Raw genomic sequence first — 23611 nt, forward strand, 5'->3', positions numbered from 1 at the left:
GTCATCTTGAAAACAAGCCTATGTGAGACATATTTTGTATATTCTATTATATTTTGTATATTTTATATTTTAGTTTTATACATTTTTTTTATTTTTTACTTTTATTTTATTCTATTTATATGGTTACATATATATTTTTTTACTCTATTTTTCTTCTTCTTTTTACCAAGAGAGAGAATTTTTCTGTATGTTGTGCACATAAAGAATCTTGAATCTTGAATTGAATCTTGAAGTGTGTTGTACACTCAGGGTTATGTAGTTTCTTTCTGAGGACAGAGTACCAGAATTTATTAAATGGTGTTAAAACAGAATGTTTATCTTAGTCAGTTAAATTTGTTATAAAATACATAAAATGTGCTGATGTTTTGAATAATCTGAGCAGATGGGTTAACATGCATATTTACAAGAGAAAAACACATCTAACAGTAAACAGGAAAACACCATATTTAATAAGGCAATTCAGATGTCACATGTCTTATTGTAAAATAGGTGTTGAATATTATGCTAACAGTTGCTAAGTACAGTGTAGTATATGAGTGATACATTTTTTAGAATTGAAAAAAAGAGTTATATTGAATATATCAAATTATTCAAACAGCTGATAGATGGAGGTAGCCTCAGGTGTTGATCTCTAACTCCCTCTGTACGTACTGTACGAGAAAGGACTCAGGAGCAGAGGGACATGGTACTTCTGGCCAGGGTCATTTATAGTGAAGACAATCTGCAACAAAACAAGCATGAAAGAGATCAACAATGTAGGCATGATTTAGTGTCATATGCATATGAGAAGTTAAATGAGGGTACAAATTCAGGCAGGAGATGGCAGGAGATGATTTTAAGATGTCAAAACAAAAGCCTTTCCTCACCTCAACATAGGGGTAAAAGCTGGTCTGTCCTATACTTGCCCAGTACTGAGCGGACTCAAAACGGATTTTGTACACACCAGATGTAAACAGTTCTTTTGTGATGAGTCCTGGGCAACGTCCATCATCATTAGTGGTCCTGTTGAAATACATAACAACATACACAACATAAGACTTAAGATCTGTGAATGAAGATCTGAATTTTACAGGAGTTATGTTTGATATTCTCTAATGATTATACTCTATGATCTGTTTTTCAGGTTATTACCCAGTGGTTATCAGACTCCAGGCATTTGTGGGTAGATCTTGTCGATAGAGACTGAGGGCCATGTTCGATCCAGGGACGCCCATGGAAGTGTTAAGCACATGGGTGGTCAGAGGACTAAGGGAGCCTGCCATTGCTGTGCTCTATAGAACACGGAAACAAGATTTTGAATGGTTCAGCTTAAATTTGAACCACAACTTAAAACAGTCTACACATTCATAATATTCATGCAGATCTGTTTTTTTTTTTTTAAATCAACAGCAAGTTCTTTGGAAGTTTACTCCAACTTGACAAGATAAACGCTTAAACATCCCATCAAACTAAGCTGACAGGGTGTTTTTGATGTATATATGAATTTAAAAGTTAAAAAAAGAAAAAAAAAGAAAGTTAAAAAAGAAAAGTAAATGACACTGATAAAAATGTCTGTTTCTTGAAGTTGAATATACACGTGGTGATTTATTACATAGAAATCCTGTTGTTATAAAATCAAATAACATACCATGTAGATAGCCCTAATAGCTACAGTACAAGGTTGTAGTTAATGTGAATAATAACACCTAACTGTAAAATGTTGGTCAGTAGAAACACTGGATGTAGGATTTTACAGTTATGTCTAAAATTTGAACAATTACTGGACTGTTGGCTGCTCCTCCTCTCTCACCTCTCTCAAAATATTTCCACAGCCATAGAGTTCATGTACACAGTAAAGAATACAATATATTGACTATATAACACACTTAACATTTTGTCAGTTTAGTCAAAGATCTTCTATTTTCTTATATATTCATCATTAGTTTTGTGCTTACCTTAATTTCAGGCAGAATATGACCCTTTAGTTGTTGCAGCCTGTGCGCACTCATGTGCAATGATGACTAAAATCCAAACTGGGTCAGCAGTTTTGACTGAGAAATGGAATTTTATGGTTTATTTAACAGCATTAGAGTTTTATCACATTGCCCTCGTGAAGTTTTGCACACTGCCCTATTCAGTTTGACATTCAGCAGACATGAGCTTATCTTTTTGTCAACAGAAGACTAGTTGTGCAAGAGTTCCTTTTGTCAAACTTTGCTTTCAGCACTTTGAACTTAGTGGCGATGGATGATCAAAGTGGTCTGCTCTGAAGCTGAGCCTCATGCAGATGAGCACGACCAATGTTATTAAAAGGAAAAAAAGTCTTTTTTATTTTCTGACATTAGTATGTTTGACTGCAGGGTTAATGAACCCTCAATACCCAGCCTACAACTTCCTGCTTTAATTCTTCAAATTAACTGACTGACAGACATCTGCTATGATACTGTACATCCACCCACACCCCTAACCTCTCATTCTCATGAAATTCAAATGTGAGAATTCTGTCAAATATTTTCAAATTTGAGGGTTTGTTTGGGGCTAAATGAGTACCACAAGCACAACTCTATATCAGATTTAATAATGGTGACTGTGAAGTCGGCTACTTCAGTGATTTCTTCTGATTCTCACATAGCAAACTCAAATTTGGCAAATTTGGCTGTAGTATTTGACGACCTACATTACTATTTCTGAACATGTGTTATTGTGTCCTAATCAAGAAACTAGAGTCTATCAATGTTTAGATCTGGTGCACAGAGACTGAGACTGTAGCAGTGTTTTACAGCATATTTTTCCTTCTTAGATACAACTGTTAAAAAAAGTCTATAACATGAGCTATGGAGCTGTGTGGCAAATGTTCTAAATGCAATGTCCACTTTCTTAGCTACCACCAGAGCTTTCAGTCATTTCCCTTTGACTTCATCAGTGAATTGAACTTGCTCAGGTTAGGACACTTAATTAAATAAGTTAGTTTCAACAACTAATGTGAATTATTCAAAACTAAATTCCCTCATGTGATTTGACACTGTTTCTAAATTTAAAAAAACATCACACTCCTCGCCCTCATCAGCAGGAAAATGTGGTGAATAAAGCACAGGATGAGAAGAACTGTGAAACCTGTTTTCATTTGAATGGGCTTGCATTGCAACTCACACTTGTCTGCACCTCACTGTGTGTGTGCGCTCTCAAAATAAAAAAAGTTTCTGTAATATCAAATGTTTTCCCAGTCAGGTAATGACTTAAAAAGTCTTATATTACTATATTAGTCTTCTGCCAACTCAATAATAGCACATAAAAATCTTAAACTCTGCACAAAGTCAAACCTTAAGATTTTATGCTACACCAAAATATTGTTTTAAGGGTAATAAAAACCAAGTCATAGTTATTGGCATCACCCATTTATCCCTACGTGGCCTTAGCATCTCAGCTCTGTAAATGTGTTCCTGTCTCTCTCATTTATCTCTGAGGCTAAGCTGGCTTTTCTTTTCCTCAGATTTGTGTCAAATGTATCTGATTTTGTTTCAGTGTAGTGACTCAACAGGATGTGCTGCTGATGAGAATGACAGACCATAAAGATTATGCTCAGCTCTTTTCTTTTTTGCTTTTAATCAACTGTCTGAGGTAAATTAATTTCTTGACCTGTTTCTGACCTGCGTAGCTGCCATGTTGCTGGATTATGACACTGACAGAAGTTTAGATTTTGGAGTCTCTTCAATGCTGCATGGGAAACGTGCTCTGGGTGGAAAATGCTGTGGCTGATATCACACACAGCAGCCCTGAAAGCAGCGCACACAGTACAGCTCTGTGCTACTGTACACAGTCTACTGACAGTCAGACTGACCTTTGGTGAAACCATCTGAGCACTGAGGAAAAGAGAGGTTCAAAGAGGTTTGTGATCACCAGATCACACTGTCTCCGAGCAAACAAAGTGATATTTACAATTATGAGCTCTCCTATGAACTGTCCAGTTTAATTATCGCATCATATATTTGATTTCCTCCATTTATACTGTAATTTGCACAAGAACACAAGATTAGTGGCATACTCCATGTGGTCCAATTTTATAACATAAGCAACATGCAGCATGAGCCTCATGATTTGCTGATTTCACATGATTTTCAAATGTTTGTTTCTCTTTCACTCCAATAAAAATAAAAATACACCACCACAAACGGAGTTTAGAGTCAATATGAAAATACTTTTACTACTGTGACAATGAGTATTTCCACTTGGCTTATCTGAAGATTGCAAACAAAAACATGTAACACCATAAGAATTATAATAACATCATTGATTTCTTAAAAAAAACATAGAAGTCCTAAAGCAAGATTAAAACCAGACAGCTGAACAATTACAGTAAAGTTTTACAATAATACACAATATTACACACTGACCTGGGCCTTTGCACATCGTTAAGTACCAAATACATGGTGGAAGAGAGTTGCAACATTCCTCTAATACATTTAAAGTAGAGAAAGTACTTGTACTTCTAAAAGGAGTGATGGAACAAGGTCATTTGTCTAACATTTCTCTCAGATTAACACTCAGAAACTTACAAAACTAACTCCTTTACCCTCCTGTTACTGTAATTTACCTTGAGTAGTTTAACACAATATTCCAGTTTTAACCTTATTCAGAAATTGATAATAACAATTAAGTAAGCTGTTGAAAAACTCATGATTCATTAATGTTTCTGGTATTATATTCTTTGTGTATTATCTAATTGAAGGTCTTTCATAAACAGGAGCATGTTCATTTTAAAAGAGAGGAGTAAATGCTTTAATTTTTCCTTTAATGTTCTATCACTTTGCTGTTTCTTTTTTGGGTGAAACTGTTGAAGCAGCAGAAACATTTTTGCACTTCAAGCAAAATGCCATGACTTCACATAAATTATTATGTAGTCCAATAATGGCATATGCTGCCTGTTTTCAGAAGAGGACTTTACTGTGAATAAGATAAACTGGTAAGCTGCTTACATAATATTTTAATCAGAGAACTCTATTGTCTCATTTGGATTAATACTGGAATATTTGTGTTTGTAGAAACCCACATACGGCAGAATGGATTCAGGTTAAATGAACCTGTTCTTTGCAGTTACTTTCTATAAGATCACTCCCTCTCACACTCTCAGATTTCTGTCAGTCAGATGCACATGTATGTGTGTGTATAAATCACCTGTATCAGGTTTTTTTTTTTGTTTTACTTTAAAATACAGTCACAGAAACCAAGCTGCTGAGATACAATTAAATGTGTTGTGTTATTTGATATCTACACCCTGTTGGAGAATGAAGCCTCTGATATGAGCGCTGGCTTGGTGGTTGTTGTTCTCTTCCGCAGTGTTTGGCACTTAATCCACGTCCCCTACGTCTTCTCATTTTCCTAACTCATATTTCCTCCTCAGGGTCAGAGCTGTGGTTGCTCATCTGTGACAGACAGACAAACAGCGAGACAGGACAGTGAGAGAAAAAAACACAAGGAGACATTTCATTAAACTGCGAGCTCAGAGTGACTAAGTAAAATTACAGTATGCATGTATTAACTGATTTCACAGTAGATGAGTCTCCATGTCCACATGCCTCACAAGACAGAAACATCTGGTTGTTTTGTCTATGATGCTTCACAGTCAAAGAAATGCTTTTAAAAAAAGGGGGGGTGGGGGGTGTCGGCAGACAGACCACTACTTAAAATCAAATTAACAACAGTTGCTGCAGCATTTTTGACCTTCTTCATGTCATATCAATATAAACTGGTGTCATGCAGTGAGAACAATAAAACCAGGAGGGGCTGTCCCTGGCTAATGCACTTTTAGTCATTCCTGAAAAAAACAGCACATAATCTTATGGTGCATTTACCGTGTGGTGGTCATCATCGGGCTCCCTCAGGCCAGGGCTCTCCCTGTGGATTCGATGGCGGGAGCTGGGTGGAGAGAGGGAGGACAGGGAATGCTCTGGGCTGCTGGCTGACAGAGCGTACGGGGAGCCAGCTGGACTGTCCTCTCTCAGGGGGGACCCTGCAACACAGAAGTGAACACAAGGAGTTTAGGGGAAACAGTTTGGATCTCAGGTCCTGCTTTGTTTGGATATACATGTGAAGAAAATGCATGTTTATTGTGGGTCAAAGACAAAAGTGTCTGTGTATGTTGCCACTGACTTTGTACTCGCTGACAGAAAACAAGAGTGGGAGTGACAGGATGAAGGACAGATGAGGAGATAGTGCGGGGGACGTGAGAGACAGCAGGGCTAGATAGTGAGCGACAGGGGAATCAAGTAGAGCCGGAGATAAATTAATATGAAGATGAGAGCTATCAATCGCCCAAGGTCATTCAAAGTAGATAGGAGAACACACACAGATCCAAAGACACTTTTGAGCAGGTGTACATCCACAGCTGCTAAGCTGCAGAAGCCACAGTTGCCACATTCTCTTTTTTGTAAACTGTCCATTTGTATATTCAGCCTGAAGTTATGACAATGGCTTCTATTTTCAGGGTTGTCGTTGTTTTTTTACAAGAACTTTTTAGTGTAGTAGTGACTGAGGACATAGTGGACTGAACTGAATGAGTGGTGTAAATTGTGCTTCACTTTATAATCAGTTTAATTAAGATTGCAGTAAGAGTAATTTCCTCAGGAAGGATAATAAAGCTTCGTGCTGTTCCATTCCCTGAACTAGTAGTGACCATATTGTGTTCAAATGTCCACATGGGGGCAGCAGCAAGCTCTTGTCTCCATGCACACTCATCTGCTGTCGTTCTCTGTCGGTGATATTTGTGTGTTTTCTGAAGCTTCATCAGTCAGTTACTTCAACCACACTGTTTGTTCAGCATGTTTTGTAATTTGCCCACAACCATAAATCCAGACAGCCCTACTCCAGCTGATTTTGCCTTTGGTTCAACTTTTTAAAAAAATCCTGACTGGAGGAAAATAATTGATTTGTCAGGTATACCAGGAGTGGCTCCGCTGGTGCAGTGTATTCCCATCCCCCAGCCTCCCTGCGGCACAGATCCTGAATCATTTTGATTGGGGTTGTGACTGGTGGAGCTAATCAAGCAGAAATCTGAAAGTAGCATACCACCGGAGCCCGCCTTAAAAAGTTTTTGATGTGCGAATAGATTACCTATCATTCAATCTCACACCTACCTGCCTCCACTGTCTCCCTGAATGAGTGTCTCACCTTTGTGGTCATTCCTCTGTGTGTCCATCCTGTCAAGACTGTCAAGCAGACCATCGATCTGTGTCTTTATCAGAGTCAGCTCCTTTTTAATCACCTGCAACTCCTCCATGCCCACTGCAGGGACAGAGAGAGAGAAAGAGAGAGAGATATTATAAGGGACATTAGGAAATTACACAACCTGAAAATATCTAAAGAGAGAGCTTTAAAGGTATAGTTCAAAATTTTGGGGATTATGCTTATTCACTACTACTTATAATCACTAGCCTGGCTCCGTCCAAAAGTAACAAAATCCACCTACCAGCATCTTTTAAAGTCATTCATGAACATGTTATAGCTTTTTTGTTAAAGCAGCGACTACCTGGAGCCTGAACTCTTAGATGTCACTGGTTTTATGCTAAGCTTTAAGCTAACAGTCTCCTGGCTCCAGGTTTGTATTTGCCATGCAAAAACAAGAGTGATATCAATCCTCTCATCTAATTCTCAGGAAGAAAGCAAACTATTATGTACAAAAAAATGCACCTGTGAAGGATTAAAAATCCAAAGTTAAACAGTTTTGGGTATTTCATATTAAAAGAGGGCATCCTGTTATTATAGGCTGTATATTAGAAGGATTTATGTCAAGCTGTCCTGGTTTGCATACAGCTAACTTCTCCCACTGCGCCGTTTGTCTCATAAAACAGCATCAGTTGAAAAGAGATAACTGTTAAAAGGCTGTTTGAACTTGAAATACCTAGAAACTGTGTATGTAAACTAACACAGCATATTTTGGTCTGTGATTGCTTTATACTGAAAGGATGAGAGGCAAAAGATCAAATGAGCCTATAGCTTCCTGTGTATGAAGCACTACGTGGCTGCTTTTTTATCAGAAGTATTTACTGTATTAAGCATTAAAATGTGAAGCTGCAGCATCTGATGCAACCTCTCTTTAAGACCTAGAATGAAAACTAGGACAGATGTATTTTTATTTTATTCATTTTTTTTACAAAACAGCTTTGAGCAGCTTTAGTTCAGTCAAAGTCATGTTACTCACACTTGGCTGTGGTTGAACTGGTAGAGTGGGCTCTGGAGCTTTTGGAGTGGGTTCTGTCTCGACTGCGTCTGTGCCCGGAGGAGTAGGAGGAGGAACGGGATCGCTTGGCCAGACTGGGTCCCAGGGGTAAAGGAGACAGGGATGCTGGCACACGCTGGTAGTCATACACCCTGGAAAAAAGGAGATACAATTAAAAAAAAAAACAAAAACAACTCAGCTTTAACAAACTGTGTTCTTGCCGCTCGCTGTATTTTACTGAATTTGTATGAAGGTTCGTGATTTTATGCAATCCAGGTGTTTGTCTAAAATCACAATGAAAGAGAGAAAAGAGACAGTGTAATCAGCCACATATTGGCAAAAATGACTAAACTGAGCATGTAGATGGATGTCAGAGATGATGATTATTCTGTAGGTAGTTTGAGCTGTCCACAGCCTCTGTTGTCTGTGAAGAAGCAAAGTACAAAGCTTTTAAAGCCATCTACAGGTGGCGAGTGTATACTCAAAAGATCCCTTTAATCTCCATCCACAGAACATGCTACAATGCTCTAACTAGGGCTGGGAATGTAACCTTAATATTTTTTGGTGCAGAAAAATGCATCTGTAACACAGAGTATCATGTACAGAAAGCTGGGGGCAAATGCCTGGACAGATTATTTGTCTTCTTTAGAGGAGAGATGATAGGAGAAAGGATAGTTCGTGTCTTAAATCTGAATTTTGTGAAGTATTAGACTCTTTCACCTAGACAAAGGTCTTGTGTAACTGCTTATAGTTTAAATTTTGCATGCGTTAGATGAAACAAAGGTTTTTGTTAAAGAAAGCATTCTTTGTATTTCTTTAAGTAGGGTGTTGAAATCTTATCCAGATCTAGTTCAAACAAGGGAGAGATACTAGCTAGAAACTGAAATCAAAAGTTATGTATACAATGAAGAAAAGCAGCTGTACAAGCACCTCATAGATATGGATGCTTATACTCTATGTCCATATGTCTTTTACTTTCTATCTTTCTCTCTTCCTTACTCTCGCTCTCTTTCATGAGCCGACATTGCCTTGTCCCTGTGGACAGCTCCATGTTTCTATCTGTCACTGAATGTAATTGGTTCTGTCAGGGCCAATCAATAGCTCCCTGCCAAGCTAGTAGTGCCGGTGACAGGAGGTGTATCACAGTCAAACTCTATCGTGGTTACAGGAATGTGTTGTTTGTGCGCGCGCATGTTTCAATAGAAACAGAGGTGATGTTGTGATGCACTGACCCAGTGACCAGGTGAAACACAGCTACAGGATCAGAACTGACCAATCGATTTTTTACAAATATTTCTGTGGAGCTGTAGCTGCTGTAAATGAAGTTACAAATCTGACCACAGACTTAGAATCATTTTAGAATAATTTTAGACACATACTAACTCTCTGTGGTAACAGAGATCCAAGTGCATCTAGTCACAATCTGGATATATTTGGATGGAGGACAGTCTGAGCGCAGCCTAAATGGTTTCTGCAAAGCCAGGAGAGGGAAAAGCTCCTCTGCTGTATATCACAAGCCAGCAACAGGGAGGCAAGCTGTCGGCTGCGAGGACTTTGAGCCGGACAGTAATGTAGATTTACCGATTGAGCTGTTAGCCAGTCAGTCAGAAGCGGCCCAGCTTACTGAACAGTTTTCTCTGTTCCTCTCTCCTCTGTTATATTCTGTGAAGTCTCTCTACCTGAAACAGAGATTTCTGCACTGCACAGGCTGTGTTTTTAGCACATCCACGGCACACACAAAAACACAAAGGTATCTCAGTGTTACATAAGGATGAAGTGTATTAGGCCATCATAAGTGTGTAAGATTAGCGGCTTTGAGCATTGTCCATGTGGGGAGACATAGAGACCAAAGACTTATGGGAGTTTAAAGTCCTTTAGAGCAGTTTGCAGGGGCAGATAGACAATGTGCTGTTACACCAGCTTTGAAGTGTCATCTCAGAGAATTGAAGCTCAGACAATGAGAGACTGTAGACGAGTGAGGATTACAGAAAAGTGTGTGAGTGTGTGAGAGAGAGGGTGTTTGTCTCTATGGATTAGACCCCACGCAAAAAGCAGCTTTGTCAGCTCGAGCTGTTATCTGTGTGCTGAAAGACACTTTTCTTTCGTGTACGCACAAGAGGACAGCGGACACAAAAACAGTCATTTCTCTCTTTCCCACACACTGATGTGCACAAACAGCGAAACAAAATTGCACACAAACAGCACAGTCTCCATGCACTCGCACCCAGAGGCAAACACATGTGCGTACACACATAAATATCCACACATACATTTCTATTCCCATAGACACACACAGCTGTCGGCAGGGCTAGCCAACAGCATGGGGAATAATCATGCACTGTGTTAAAAACAAATTAGAAATCAGTGGTGAGTGTTCCCCCCAGAGCAAAGACAGAAAAATGCAGAGCAAAGCAAACCGAATGAAAAAAGAAAAAAACAAAGAAAAATATGACAGTTAATACTCAGAGCAACAGAGCATCGATATGTACCGCAAAGGTGATGGAATGAGGTGTATCTCCTGTGTGTGTGTGTGTGTGTGTGTGTGTGTGCGCACAATGTAACTGCCTGCTTTTATTCAGATGTGCTGAGTGGAGTGTTTATGATTGAGGCCTGGGAGATGTAGGAAGGTCCCAGACCAATTTCAGTGGAGGGCCAATAACACAGAACGAGTGGAGCTCAGTCTAACTACTTCATCCACATAACCACTGCACTTAACACATGAGAGAGTCTGTCTTCACATCGCAAACTAACTGAGAGTTCATAAGTCCCAAGGTCATTCTACAGCATAACCTTGATGTATGCTAATGTTTTAAGTTCTTTAGGCAGAGACTGTAAGACTTTGGTTCTGTTAGTTTTGTGTTAGTTTGGGTTGACAAGTGTGCAACAACTAAACTTTTCTTTCACGGTCAACACACAGACACACCCAGCACAACAGCACAGCCATTTAAAATATCAGGATGTACAAGTGCTGTCTACTCTGGCAATATAGTGGTTATTAGCTTCTATGCTAATATACACAAATATGAAATAAAGTTAGCTTTCAATTGTTGAGTCACTTGTCCTGATGAACAAGTGTATCAGTCCCTGCATAAATACAGACTGGTGACAAACTAAAGGAAAAATAACACAGGTGGACGCAGGGTCACTGAAAGGTTTGATGACTATGAAAAAGATCTGAATCATACACTTTGACCTTCAGAGTCGCCACATGCCAATCCAACTGAGCACTATGACAGAACTGGTGTTAGACATCACTCTTGGTCAGTATCATCAAAACACCAAATAAGGAAATATCTTTTGGAAGAATGGTGCCCCCACCCCAGATTAAGATTAAGGTGAGTACAAGTGTCTTAGACTCTCACTGTATTCTCAAATGGGACTAAATCACAAATCCACAATCTGAGTATGTGTACACGTGAAACGGCCTATGTATGTGGAAATACATATTTTCAAGTGTATGTGTGCACATTTCTATGTCTGCATGTGTGCGAATGTGATGAGTGAGCTCCTGGCTGTTGAGTAGTAACAGGCAACACTGTAAGCAAAGACCGGATGACTGACAGCTGTGTGGCAGACAGTGATGGGAAGCGTAGACTACTGGAGGCTACAGGGATGAAGAATCTGCTTTAGCCTCATCCTTTTTAGCCTCCTGTGACAAACAGACAAGCAATAAGGTGCGTGAGCCGCCATGCATAGCTCGCTGACATTACCTGTCGTAGTAGTCCTCGTGATAGCTGTCATAGTCCAGGTCGAACTCAGATCTGCAGGAGAGGCAGAGAGAGAGAGACAAAGAAGGAGGAGGTGGTTAGTATTTGGTTAAGTATTTGTCAAAACTACACGATACACTTTTACTTAGCCATCACACATTTCTCTTAACAGCAAGCTTAGTTGGTGGGTCAGTGTGTAAAGGTTGTGTGTGTGTAAGCTGCAACAGAGTTATATGGTGCAATCACTTCATCTGGAAAGAATACAGTGTTCATGATCTCCAGCCAGCTGGAAAAAGACATTGGATTTGTTCTGCTGCAGCATCCAAGGTGGAAAATCCATAGAAATTGTCTCATGCTCCAACTGTACCACCCACTGAACACCTCCATGTGTGAGCTTGGTGAGGCAAGCTGTGAGGCATGTGTGTGTGTGTGTGTATGAGAGAATCAGAGGCAGGTGAGTGATGTGACAGGAGAACTTATATGGGCTGGTAGCTGGTGCATACCTGTGGAACAAACCAGAGGAAGTGGAGGAGAGAAAAGTGACACTAAGCCAGAGCGAGATCACATTCTGGTGTGTCAGACCTCAGCATTCCTCCCTAATCCCCACACAGAGTCGCTAATAATCCCTCCATGTTGCTCACCCTCCCTCTGTCTCTCTTTGTCTCTCTCGCTGACTCATTCTCTCTATCCGTCTTTGTCATTCTTTCATTTATCTGTCATGCTTTTTATTTGTCTAAACTGACCTCACTCCCTCCATTTCTCTCTAAATTGGTCTTGCAGTTCAATTCGATTAAATTCAAGGGCCTTTTGCATTGTAAGCATAAGAAAATATATTCTAAAAAGAAAATTCCTGCATGCCGTTCTTGCATTGAGGACATTTAGTGAATCAGTAAATTGTAATGATCACTTATTCTACCTTTGAATGTTGCATAAATCTGTAATAACTGATTGTTTGGCCACTTGGGGCCAGCAGACACACTTTAACTCTTTATCTGCTAACTGCTCCACTATGTTCACCAGCTAGTCTCTACCTCTGTCTGTCTGCTGTTTGGTGCTGGGCAGGTAGTGCACAATGGTTTCCACGGAGCTTCTTTATTAAAAACAGCTGCCTGCTGCATCCAGAAACTATGCTGCTGAGACCAAAACAATGAGCTGAAAGACACAAACCACTCAGTACAGAGTCAAATGATATTTGTCACTAAGAGAGAGCCCTCTGACAAACAACTAGCCATGTGATCCATTGTTAATAATAATAAAAAAAATATATAGCCACTTTAATGTAAATGCAGATAATAAAAAACTTGTTACCATATATTCATATCCAAGAAACAGCCCGTGTTCAAGAGAATATTGACAAAAAAATATGTGATTTTTCAGGACACTTAAACATATTTTGGGAAACTGAACAGCCACAGTCCTTGCCATCTGCGTATCGTTCGCTCGGGGAGATGGTTGTGGTTGCAGCTCATCTCCTCTTTGAGATGAGCAGCAGGGGGCTAAACCCAATACTTTTCCACAGTCAGAAATACACACATGTGCAAATGTACAAAGACAAACACAACAGGGCTGTGAGAAGCACGAACCTCTCAACCTCTGTGTGTGCTTGTGAAGATCTGGAGTATGGACTTGTTTTGGAGTGGGCAGTAATCACGTCTCCAGCGTTACTCTCATGCACTCTCCTCTGTCTCATACCAGCTGGTTGTAGGAGCTTGGGAGACAGGAAACCACAAAATAATTTAGGACAAGTGCTCACGTCTCTGAGCTGCACACTTGCCAAAAATGCAAAGCGTAATTTCAGTCCAATTTAAAAACTGCCTTCTGTTATCCTGTTTGAAATGGAGGATGTCTTATATGTTGTTTTAGCTCATTTTGTAAAACCAGTTAAAACATCTTGATTGAGAACAAAACAGAGAGAAGGGCATTTCTAGTAAATTCTTCTTTTTCACACCCTACTATACTAGTTAAGGACACACAGACGCACAAAGATGGAGTAAAAGAGAAGCAGTAACTCTACAGCTCCTCAGCTGAGCTGAGCTTTCTGTTCTCCAAGTGAAGTCAGCCTGAAGAGAGATAGAAAATAACAGCTATTCTCCAAAATCCTCACTCAGGGGGAACTAAGCTGCTGTTCACTCTCTGCTTGTTTCTTTCCCACTGGTGTTCACTGGCTTACCTTCATCACTGTAGAGTCTGTCAGGCTCTGTGGCAGACAGAATAATTAATATTTGTTCAGTCACTTCTTCCAGTAAAGACACTTTGTAATCTTTATCTTTCATTGTCTCTGTTTCTTTGTTGTTATTTTAATTTGGTGGCATATTTTAGTTTTTCAGTATTTCAGCTCTAATTTACTCATCATATTCATCAATTAGTTGTTATGTAACTGAATGTGGAATTTCAAATATTTGGTTATTCATTTTGTAATGATAGCTGGGTCACTTAAAATGTCACCATGGTACAGTAATTATGTGACATAAACAGGGGTTTTCATGTCATTTAGAGAAGATAAATGTGTGACAGGTAGTACACCCCATTTAGACTGTATTTACATCCACAGTGAGCAGCCAAGTGCCTGGGTCACTGTGTATTCTTAGCCGCGTAAATATGCCCCTGTGTGTGCGGTGTGTGCATGTGTTAGTGTGTGTCCATGTGCAATAGTGGGAGGGAGGGAGAGGGAGAGAGAGAGAGAGAGAAAGAGAGGCAGATGGACAGCAGGGTCACTAAAGGCTAATTAATTTCTTTTCATAATTTCTCAAGTGCCAAAGCAATCCATTAGACATGGCTGGCTATAAATCATCTCTGCCTCAGCGTGCCTGTGTGCGTGTGTGTGTGTGTGTGCAAAAATGAGCTGCTTTTTGTGAACAAAGCATCCCAGAGATTTCCTCAAACATGCACACTCAACACCCACCAAAGGCAGAAAACCATCAGTTTCACAAAATCTATGGAAAAACCTCAAAGGTGTGTGTGAGAGAGAGAGAGAGAGAGAGAGAGAGAGAGAGAGATGAATTGTTAGAGATGTAGTTCAATTGGCTTAGAGCCTTGACAGATGCAATTTAAATTTCTCTGACAATAAATCAAAGTGACATTTTATGTGAGATTCTTGTGTTCTTGAATGTGGTGACATCTTTGGTGATAAATAATCATTGTTTTTTTTTGTGCTAAACTTCTGTACAATCAGTTCACATCACTGTCAGAAGCTCTTTGTTCAGTTATCAGACTGGACAGTTAAAATAAAACTGAAGTTAATATAATACTGTATATACAAATTATGGTACAACTAATGGAAGGATTTCAGCTGTTGCCTGACAGTAACCACATTTATAGAGATGGTTAAATGGATGTTTAATTACAGTGTACCACTACTGCCACAATAACGTTTTCTCAACACAATACAGTGGACCTGCTCCTGGATTTAAAAAGGATTTGGGCTACGTTACATGTGAGGAGCGACGTCTTTACTGCCTTTTCATCTCTGAATGTATTTGAAGGTAAATGTTGAGATTTGAGACTGTCCCACTTTTTTCCTTTGCAGTAGCTAATGACAAATTAATCTTTCTTTATACAAATACATGCACATTATGTTCCTACACATTCACGACTGCGTGAAATTAGGTGTGCACATGTATACACGCCCAAAGTCAGATATATTACACCCACGATTCATGTATGCATTACACTCAAATTCCCCAGAATTAATGAAATAGAGAAACAGTTTGGTGTCATTCGTCATAGTACAAAGCCATGGAAATCTGGAGAAGAAGGAATTAGTTCCAGTTACTTCATTTCAACATGTATTATATGCTCTCTCTCTCTCCCCCCAAAAATATGTGATGGTCATTGATTTACATTAGCATTTGAAAGTAGGTGAAGGACAGACGTGTTCAATGTCTTGTCTTGCCCTCCGTAGAGAATACAGATTTATTCCAATGCCAGAGTCATCCCGAAAGCAGTTCTGTGGGGTTCCTGAAGCATCCATGTGAAATATGACAGATTTTTCCATATCATATAAAATGCAAGGATTGCGTTCATCACCAGTAGTGAACCATTAGGGGGCAGAATACACTGAACCTGAGCAGCATGTCTTTAAATTACATCGCTTTTATCCAGAGATGGATTTGTTTCTACACAAAAAGTCAAGCTTTCATTTTCATTAAAGCCTGATTTGAACATTTCTGGCACAGACACGGTTGCCAAACCCACCACACAAATAAACCACAAGGCTGTGACCATCACATAGTCTGAACCATTCACCAGGATTATTTCATTCATCTGACAAGGAACCCTTAAAAGCTAATCAGCAGCACAGGGTAAAATGCTATCACCAGTATACAGGTGTGTTTGGAAATTATGTACAAAAAGATACAAAGAATTTATACAAAGCTGACAGACTTTGACACGATCAACTGTATCAAACTATCTCAATCAGTCTATAATATAGCGTCAAAATGTGTCTATGCAGAAAAAACTCCCAGTGGGTCTCACATTATGTGTGTGCCTGCATTTTTAATAGTGTTAATATGCTCCTCATTGTGTTCCATAATACATCCACTCTTTTCACACCTCACCTGTTGTTACATTATTAGTCGCATGAGCAAATGCAGCCAGAATGTGAATGATGTCGTGTCCACAGTTCATCATGGTCTCCCTAATGTGAATAACCAGTGAATTTGCTGTTGATATTTTGATTTCAATGAGTTTTTCCACTGTAATCAGTGCAATAAACAGGACAGCTGCTAAAACTAATGTAGTAAAAAAGAGTGAGAATCATGAGACCTTGCAGGATGCCCCTTTCTTTCCCTCACATATTAACAAACTTGTTCAGTCATGCTTTTTTTCTGTTAAGAAATAATTCTAGGATGAGACACATTCTCTCCTTTAGAGCACAGAGACATTAATCCAAGCTTTTGTGTCTTCACGCCTAGATTACTGTAATTCTCTGTATGCTTGCCTCAGCCAAGGAGTTGCAGCTTTCCTTCAATTGGTTCAAACTAACAAAGATGAAGCACAGGGAACACATTACTCCTGCATTGGCCTCTCTCCATTATCTACCAGTGGAGTTTAAAATTAAATATAAAACTGTGGTAATTACCTATCAAGTAGCACCACAGGGTGAAGTAGCTGAGTACATTTTCCATTTTGTTTGGGCTTTGGTCCAGGTACATGTAGCAACTTAGAGAGATCATGTATTTGCTATTTTTGGGCCTATAATTTGGAAGAGTTTACCTCTTATATAAGATCATCCAGTTTAACACGTAACAACGTTTTTTAAAATGAACTCCAAACTTTTTATTCCCTCACCTTTTCAGACTAATGTATTTCCTTTTTTTTTGTTTAAACTTTCCTGGATTAAATCTAATCTTTTGAATCCATTACAGCTTTGCCTATCCCACTTTGTGCATAATGGTTTAAGAAGTGAGGCACCATGCAATTTGTTTTTAAAATAATCTTTATCACTTACTTAACTAAGCTGGGTCTGTATAGACGTGTGGACTCAAAAAGTGTGTACATTGTGCACAAAGCAAATAGGTCATAATTCATTTTCCTATACTCATACAGGAGTCAGTTGTGAGACAAGTTGTGAGACCAAAGTAAACAAATACCCAGATGAAGGTCTGGCAAATATGATTTCATAGTAAAGTTCAGCCCTGAGCTTCCCTTCATTTGACAAATATAATGTAGTATGTCTCATGCTCTGACCAAGATTTGTGTGACCAAAAGCTTACACAGTAAATTGGGTTTTTGAAATGAAGATAAGTGTGTGGATGGTTTGACCTTTTTCCGTGCAGTATTAGCTTTGGTAATATATTTTGCTCGGCAAACACAGGTAAACAGCCAGCAGGAGGATGAGTGGGAGAGATGCTGATAGGCTGGAAAGTAGAAATAATGAGGAGGATTTGGTTACAAGTCAGGATTTGACTGAAAAAGGGACCAAAATGCAAACTGGTTATTAGACTCCGCCCTTAAAGTCCCAGCAGTGACTCTCTTTTGTGATAGAAAGGCAAACTTCAAGAGAGGTGATTACATTGTGTATGTCAGTGGAGTGTAATGAGACATGATAAAAATCCAGCTGATGAAGCTACAGGACGGACTAGACTGCAGAGAGGAAAATCTCCCAGACAGGCCCAGCTCACACTAAATAACAAGTCTTTAAGTGTTTTGTAATTTCATCAGAAGAGAGTGTCAAGGGCATCTCACAGTCACTGTTTGACCGTTTATGATGTTTCACTGCAGAGTTCCAGGCTTTCTTTCCCATAACTTCTTGTTGGCAACGCCCTGCCTTCCTGCAGATTTCTCAACCCTGTTGTGCTTTGTGTGTCTGTGTTGGAGTCCAGTGATCAGGTCACTGGACTCCACTGTTACAGATCAATCTTTGTGTGATAATAATCATCATATTATAACCTGTTAATGACAGTTTGCTTTTCTAATAAATCTACTAGAAATCCATATCTGATTCCATGAGGGTATTTTTCAATCCCATCCATCCAATCTAGAGCTTAAACATTAAAAGTATAACAATGAAGCTTGTATATGACTATAAGCGCACTACTTCAGATAGTGATTTAAGTACTGACTAAACTATCCTTAACCTATTGATTAAAATATAGTATGGTTTCATACTTTTGGGCCCCTGCCCAATTAGAAACAAGTTTGGGGTTGTTTTTTTTTTTGGCTTAGGTATTAAAGAAAATGTGATGAATGCTCCCTGGATAACTTCTGCAGCATTCAGCTCTGACAGAATGCGTTCACTTGTCAACATGGCCCCCTACTCAGTCATGGTGAAACGTGTGTAAAACACAACAAGGCAGAACAATCACCTGAGAACGCAGGGGAATACAACCCACACCTACAAAGTGAGACTGATAACAGTATGCAGTCAAGAAGAAACGAGATTACTGCGTGTAAAAACTGTGCTTTGGGATTTTTTTTCTTCTTGCCCTGCCAAAAAAAAAGAAGAGAAAACTGCATTTGTGCTCATGGATTGACAATTAGGGGGTGAGACAGAAAGAGAAAGAGAAGAAAGAGAGACCAAGGGATGTTAAGGGTGAGTATGATCAAGATGAAAGCAGAGAAGCTTTGATGGGAGACGAGGCGAAGATGAAGGGAGTGCTGGCAGCTCGTTCTCCCTCTCAAACACTCTCTGAGGACAGACTCTGAGCTAATCTACTCCCTCTTTCCCTCTCATTTAATCACTGTCACTGTTATTCTCTTCATTTCACTCACATTCACAATTTCTCCCTCTCTTCTTGCTGTTGGTTTTTTTTTTTTTTATCAGAATCCACTATTTAATACACAGATGTATATAACTATGTGCATACAAAACTGTATATTACCTATATTACCTCAGATGGATCCCAATTAATAATGTTATTTGTCTGCCCCAAAAAGATCATCAATGATCTCCAATTAACTCATATTAGCTACATACACCAATTCCTTCGGATTGGGGTTTCACACACACGCACACACACACACACACACACACACAAGTATATACAGTATGTGTCAACTGTCTCAGATTTTTTTTTTTTACTGTTTACACTATCCCTTTGGTCCCTCTGGTTTCGTTGCAGGCAGTATTGCAAATCAATGATGAAGAGTGCTTTATGGTAATATTGGATTTACAGTCTTCTTGTAATGAAGTTCCTTGATTTTCCAATATGACATTATATGACATTTCCATCTGGCTGTTTTATCTATAAAAAGTTTCTCTCTTGAATTATCATGGTACATCAGTATCACAGTACATAGTCACCTAGACCATTACAGAGGATTTTAGCCATACTGCCATCCCCCACACATGGCAGCTTTTACATCTCATCATGAGGAAGGAGTAACATTTGACAAAGAGCATCTTTATTATTTCCTAAGAACCTACTTAAACATGCAGTGATCACACACTCTGCTGCTTTAATCAATGACACATGCAGGATAGTAGCCGATCAATAACACATCACCGTGTAATCTGCTCCTCGACATCCATTACTGCTTGGCCCACTGGTCTGCATCATTGGGATATACTGTATGTACTGCGCGTTGGTGATATACAGCTACAGGCCAGAGTATGAGAGGTACTAGAGTAATGGCAACTCAAGGAGCTCATAAATTTATATCCTACATGCATCAAGGTTAAGTAATGGCCTGAGAGCAATTTATTCAGTCTGAGAAATAGAGGTACATAGATAAGGGTTATGTGTCAGATAGCGCTCATCGTTCCTCACTTTGGTTTAAGTAGCCCTGAATGGCTGACAGCCCTTTAGGTCTGATTGCAGTCACACTGTCAGAAAGGGGAGCAAAAGAGCACGGCATTGATAGAGAGGAGCTGGGGAGTGCTACTGCATCAATAAGGCATTGAACAGGAGTAGAGCTGGAGCCAGGCAGTACATATCAGACAACAGGCATGCATCAGGGAACTGGAGACTCAACAGAGTGTCCCTCAGGAGGAAGATATTTTCCTCTTTGGCCTTTTGTCCATCAGAATGCAGCCCTTATGTACCCTCGTAGGTGCTCTCATCAGTGGTAAACTAACATTCAAATGGCAGGGGGAGGCAGCGCCACCTTGCCAGAGCTCTCAAACAAGAGTGGATAAAGTGGAGGGGACAGGGAGAGTGGGAATGGATGAGTGGAGTGTTTGTTAAAGAGACAAGGAGGATGAGGACAGAGAGAGGAATGAGTCAGATTCTCCCACAGCTGTCAGGGTGTGGGCATTCCTGACTGATGCAGCGGGCTTGGAGGATCAGCAATGGCAGGGACGGGGCGTGGCCTAGCAATGGTACAGTTACTGTTTGATCAGTCAACCAGCCAAAAAATGTCACAGTTGGAAATAATGAGTGGGTCTCATGAATCAGCCATGTGTTTTTTTTAGTGTGCCAGGGAGTAGTGGCAAGTGATGGAAAGCTATATGACACAACCAAGTCATAAGAGACTGTGTTTTTTAAATGTTTTCCCACAAGGGACAGAAGACTGTGTCATTACAGTCTGTAACCATTAAACCTTAATGTCACCATTTGCAGCGGGGCTTTGATCACACAGACACTGAAGAGGTTCAAAAGACTGAACAGAAGCTCTGAAAGACTAAAAAGAGAAAAAAGAAAGATATCGACAAGAGGAAACAAGGCGATGTTACAGATACAGTATGGAGGAGAGGAGAGGAGAGGAGAGGAGAGGAGAGGAGAGGAGGAGACTGTCAATTGCCCTGGACTGTCAAAACACAAGATTAACGTAATCTGCCTTTCAAATCAGATGGTGTTACAGGTGTTTACTGTGATTAAAAGCCCAAAGAGCTTTTATATTAATTGCTCATTTAGCAATCTTGCAGGACAGGGCATAAATAAACGAATAATACTGTACATGTTTTGTTGTCACAGAGGAAACACTTCATATAATCCGGTTTTATCAGGTGCTAGGTTTGGCTGGCCTCTGTTTCACACCGAAACACAAAGCAAGGCTAAAAATAAAGAAGATCATGGAGCCAAAAACTCCAACCTATGAATCTGAATCACTGCACAACCAATAATCTACATTTCTAAGTGTTTGTATATGTACTTGTAGTCTATCTTTGTGAGGACCTGTTTGAGTTAAAGACCCTACAGAGTGAGGACATAACAGTTGTTCTTCATAACTTTGATGGGCTGTTTGAGGGTTAAGACTTCATTTTAGGGGTTCAGGTTAGAATTAGGTTAGGGTTATGATAAGGGTAAGGGTTAGGTATTTAGTTGTGACAGTTGAGGTTAGGGTAAGGGGCTAGGGAATGCATTTTGTCAGTGAGTGTCCTCACAAAGATAAAAGTATAAGTAGTCCTCATGGCGACCAAAGCTCAGTCTTAATGAGGCAAAACATGATTTCTGAGGCCCTGGTTAAGGTGTGAGGAGAAGTTAAGGTCAGGGTTTGGGGGTGTTCATAGTGAATGGAAGTCAATGCAATGTTCTAACAAGAAAAGCTACAAAAATGTGTGAGTGTGTGTGTGTGTGTGTGTGTGTGTGTGTACAGTGTGCGGGTGTAGGTAAGTCTGCACACCATAAATATGTGCATATGTAGAGAAGTGTGGGTTTGGCTCCATGTGTGTATGCTGCAGAAGTGTGTTCCCCTCAGTAGCATCGACAATGTGGCCTAATCCTCCTGGAGGAGTGTTTGGAGTGGGATAAGTCCAATTCTTCTGCATGACTTAAGACCATCTGCACACAACTCAACACATAACAAAATGAGCAAAAGATGCTACTTTATTATTTTTTTTCATCAACTTTGACAAGGCCTTTTGGATTAAAGCTTGTTGTTAGAGCTCATGAAGGAATGAGAGTTAGAAAAGTAAGGTGGTTAACATGTTGTCTGCTTGTTAGAGATGCAGCACACATAGGTCTTCCTACATTTATATATGTGGCTTCTCTCCAGGAGGGCCAACTGGTTTAGCTCAGCACCATTCATCAAAAACTCAAGGTCTCACTGAGAGCAGTAATTGGAAATTTCAGAGTTCAGGATATTTAGTGCTAATTAGCAGCATTACACAGCAGTGAGGTGACAAGTGACACCCAGGGACCCCCCTCCTCCCATTACCCATTAAGAGCATGAGGAGCACAGATATCAAGACAGGGGCGACTATCCCCGTCAAAACCGACTTAGAGAGCAAAGTTAAAAGGTTACCCGAGGCTGCCTGGAGTAATTAATCCTTCCAGCCTTTTCAACTCTGCCAAGCCCCTGCATCTTCTTCACGTCCTGAACAGTGCTGTTGTCCTGAAATTATTGAAGAATTAAAAGCTAAAAGTCATTTCAGCTCAATTGTATGAAGGGCAAAGCAGCATGGTTACAGAGAGCTAAAATTAACTTCTTTGCTTGCTACCAAAAGGAAAGTAAAAAGTCAAGACACTGTCACAAAATTACCAAAGCTTTGAGTGTGTGTGTGTGTGAAGCTGTGTCTACTTAGACTTTGTCATCCTGCCAAACAAATCCAGTTCCCTCCTCGGACGGCAAAGACAGGATCTGAACATTTAGGGGATATCCAGAACAAATAATAAGCTGCCATTCAGAAAGGCTCTCACGAGAGCTGTCTATGGTTTTAACTGTGATCGACAGGAGTGACATTTGCTGCGTCAACCTCAAGACTGCAGTCTGCGATCCTCACAGGGCAAAACTTTAACCTCAGCTAACAGCAGCCATGCTCTGTCAACAACCTCCCTGTATCTGTCTCATTCTTGTTAAGATAGAGATTGAAGGAGGCAGAGAAATCAAAAGTGAAGCGAGAGAGACGTGTTGAGGGAAAGGAGGGAGACAAGTGTGCGACTTTAAGAAGCTGTGTTTGTTCAGCTCAGAGAAAGACTGAACAGTCTGGTACTGCAGAGAAGGAGCCATTAGCAGAATTTTAAGGAGACTGAAGAGTAACACAGAAGAACTAAACACTCAAACAGATGATCCACTGTATGTATAGAATGTATATAGACAGGAAATTGTATTTTTTGTGAGAGTCGATCAGAGTTTAAGCATTACAGAATGAGGACATTAATAAGATTTTATAAATTTGGCTACCATCATACATTTTCTTGCCATTTATTAATGAGCAGGACTGGTTGATAGCAATATTGGATTTCTGTAGTATTTCTTGCAGTGATGAACATCTTAAATTTGCAGTATTTAATTCTCTGGATAGGCTTAAAAGAGATTACCCATATGTACCCAACCATATGTTATTTTTATCCAACAACTATTTTTCAGTTGATTTTCCAGAAAATTT

General features: G+C 39.7%; 2 protein-coding genes across 2 annotated transcripts in view; both read right to left on the reverse strand.

The window, feature by feature from the left end:
• Window positions 1-420: 420 nt before the first annotated feature.
• LOC108877815 (5-hydroxyisourate hydrolase) lies at window positions 421-2148 on the reverse strand. Its single transcript, XM_018668012.2, has 4 exons — window positions 1935-2148; window positions 1132-1271; window positions 867-1002; window positions 421-721 (listed from the first exon to the last, which is right to left on the reverse strand). The coding sequence occupies exons 1-4, from the start codon at window positions 1986-1988 to the stop codon at window positions 632-634; spliced, it is 420 nt and encodes a 139-aa protein (XP_018523528.1). The 5' UTR covers window positions 1989-2148; the 3' UTR covers window positions 421-631.
• A 2005-nt stretch (window positions 2149-4153) lies between these two features.
• si:dkey-234i14.2 (heterogeneous nuclear ribonucleoprotein C) overlaps window positions 4154-23611 on the reverse strand; it is a 34039-nt gene continuing 14581 nt past the window's right edge. The window contains exons 3-7 of the mRNA XM_018668010.2: window positions 11902-11952; window positions 8174-8343; window positions 7144-7257; window positions 5829-5986; window positions 4154-5399 (exon numbers count right to left, since the gene is read on the reverse strand). Coding sequence (XP_018523526.1) covers window positions 5361-5399; window positions 5829-5986; window positions 7144-7257; window positions 8174-8343; window positions 11902-11952 — 532 coding nt within the window. The 3' untranslated portion in view covers window positions 4154-5360. The remainder of the gene's footprint in view (window positions 5400-5828; window positions 5987-7143; window positions 7258-8173; window positions 8344-11901; window positions 11953-23611) is intronic.

The sequence above is a fragment of the Lates calcarifer genome, linkage group LG2 (genome assembly GCF_001640805.2).
Source record: "Lates calcarifer isolate ASB-BC8 linkage group LG2, TLL_Latcal_v3, whole genome shotgun sequence".
Lineage (NCBI taxonomy): Eukaryota > Metazoa > Chordata > Actinopteri > Centropomidae > Lates > Lates calcarifer.

Bases quoted from the DNA above. Each gene is read 5' to 3' on its own strand.
- LOC108877815 (XM_018668012.2), bottom strand. From the start codon at position 1,988: ATGAGTGCGCACAGGCTGCAACAACTAAAGGGTCATATTCTGCCTGAA. The intron at 1,272-1,934 runs GTAAGCACAAAA...CGTGTTCTATAG, and splicing joins ATATTCTGCCTGAAATTAAG to AGCACAGCAATGGCAGGCTC. The intron at 722-866 runs GTGAGGAAAGGC...GTTTTGTTGCAG, and splicing joins GCTTTTACCCCTATGTTGAG to ATTGTCTTCACTATAAATGA.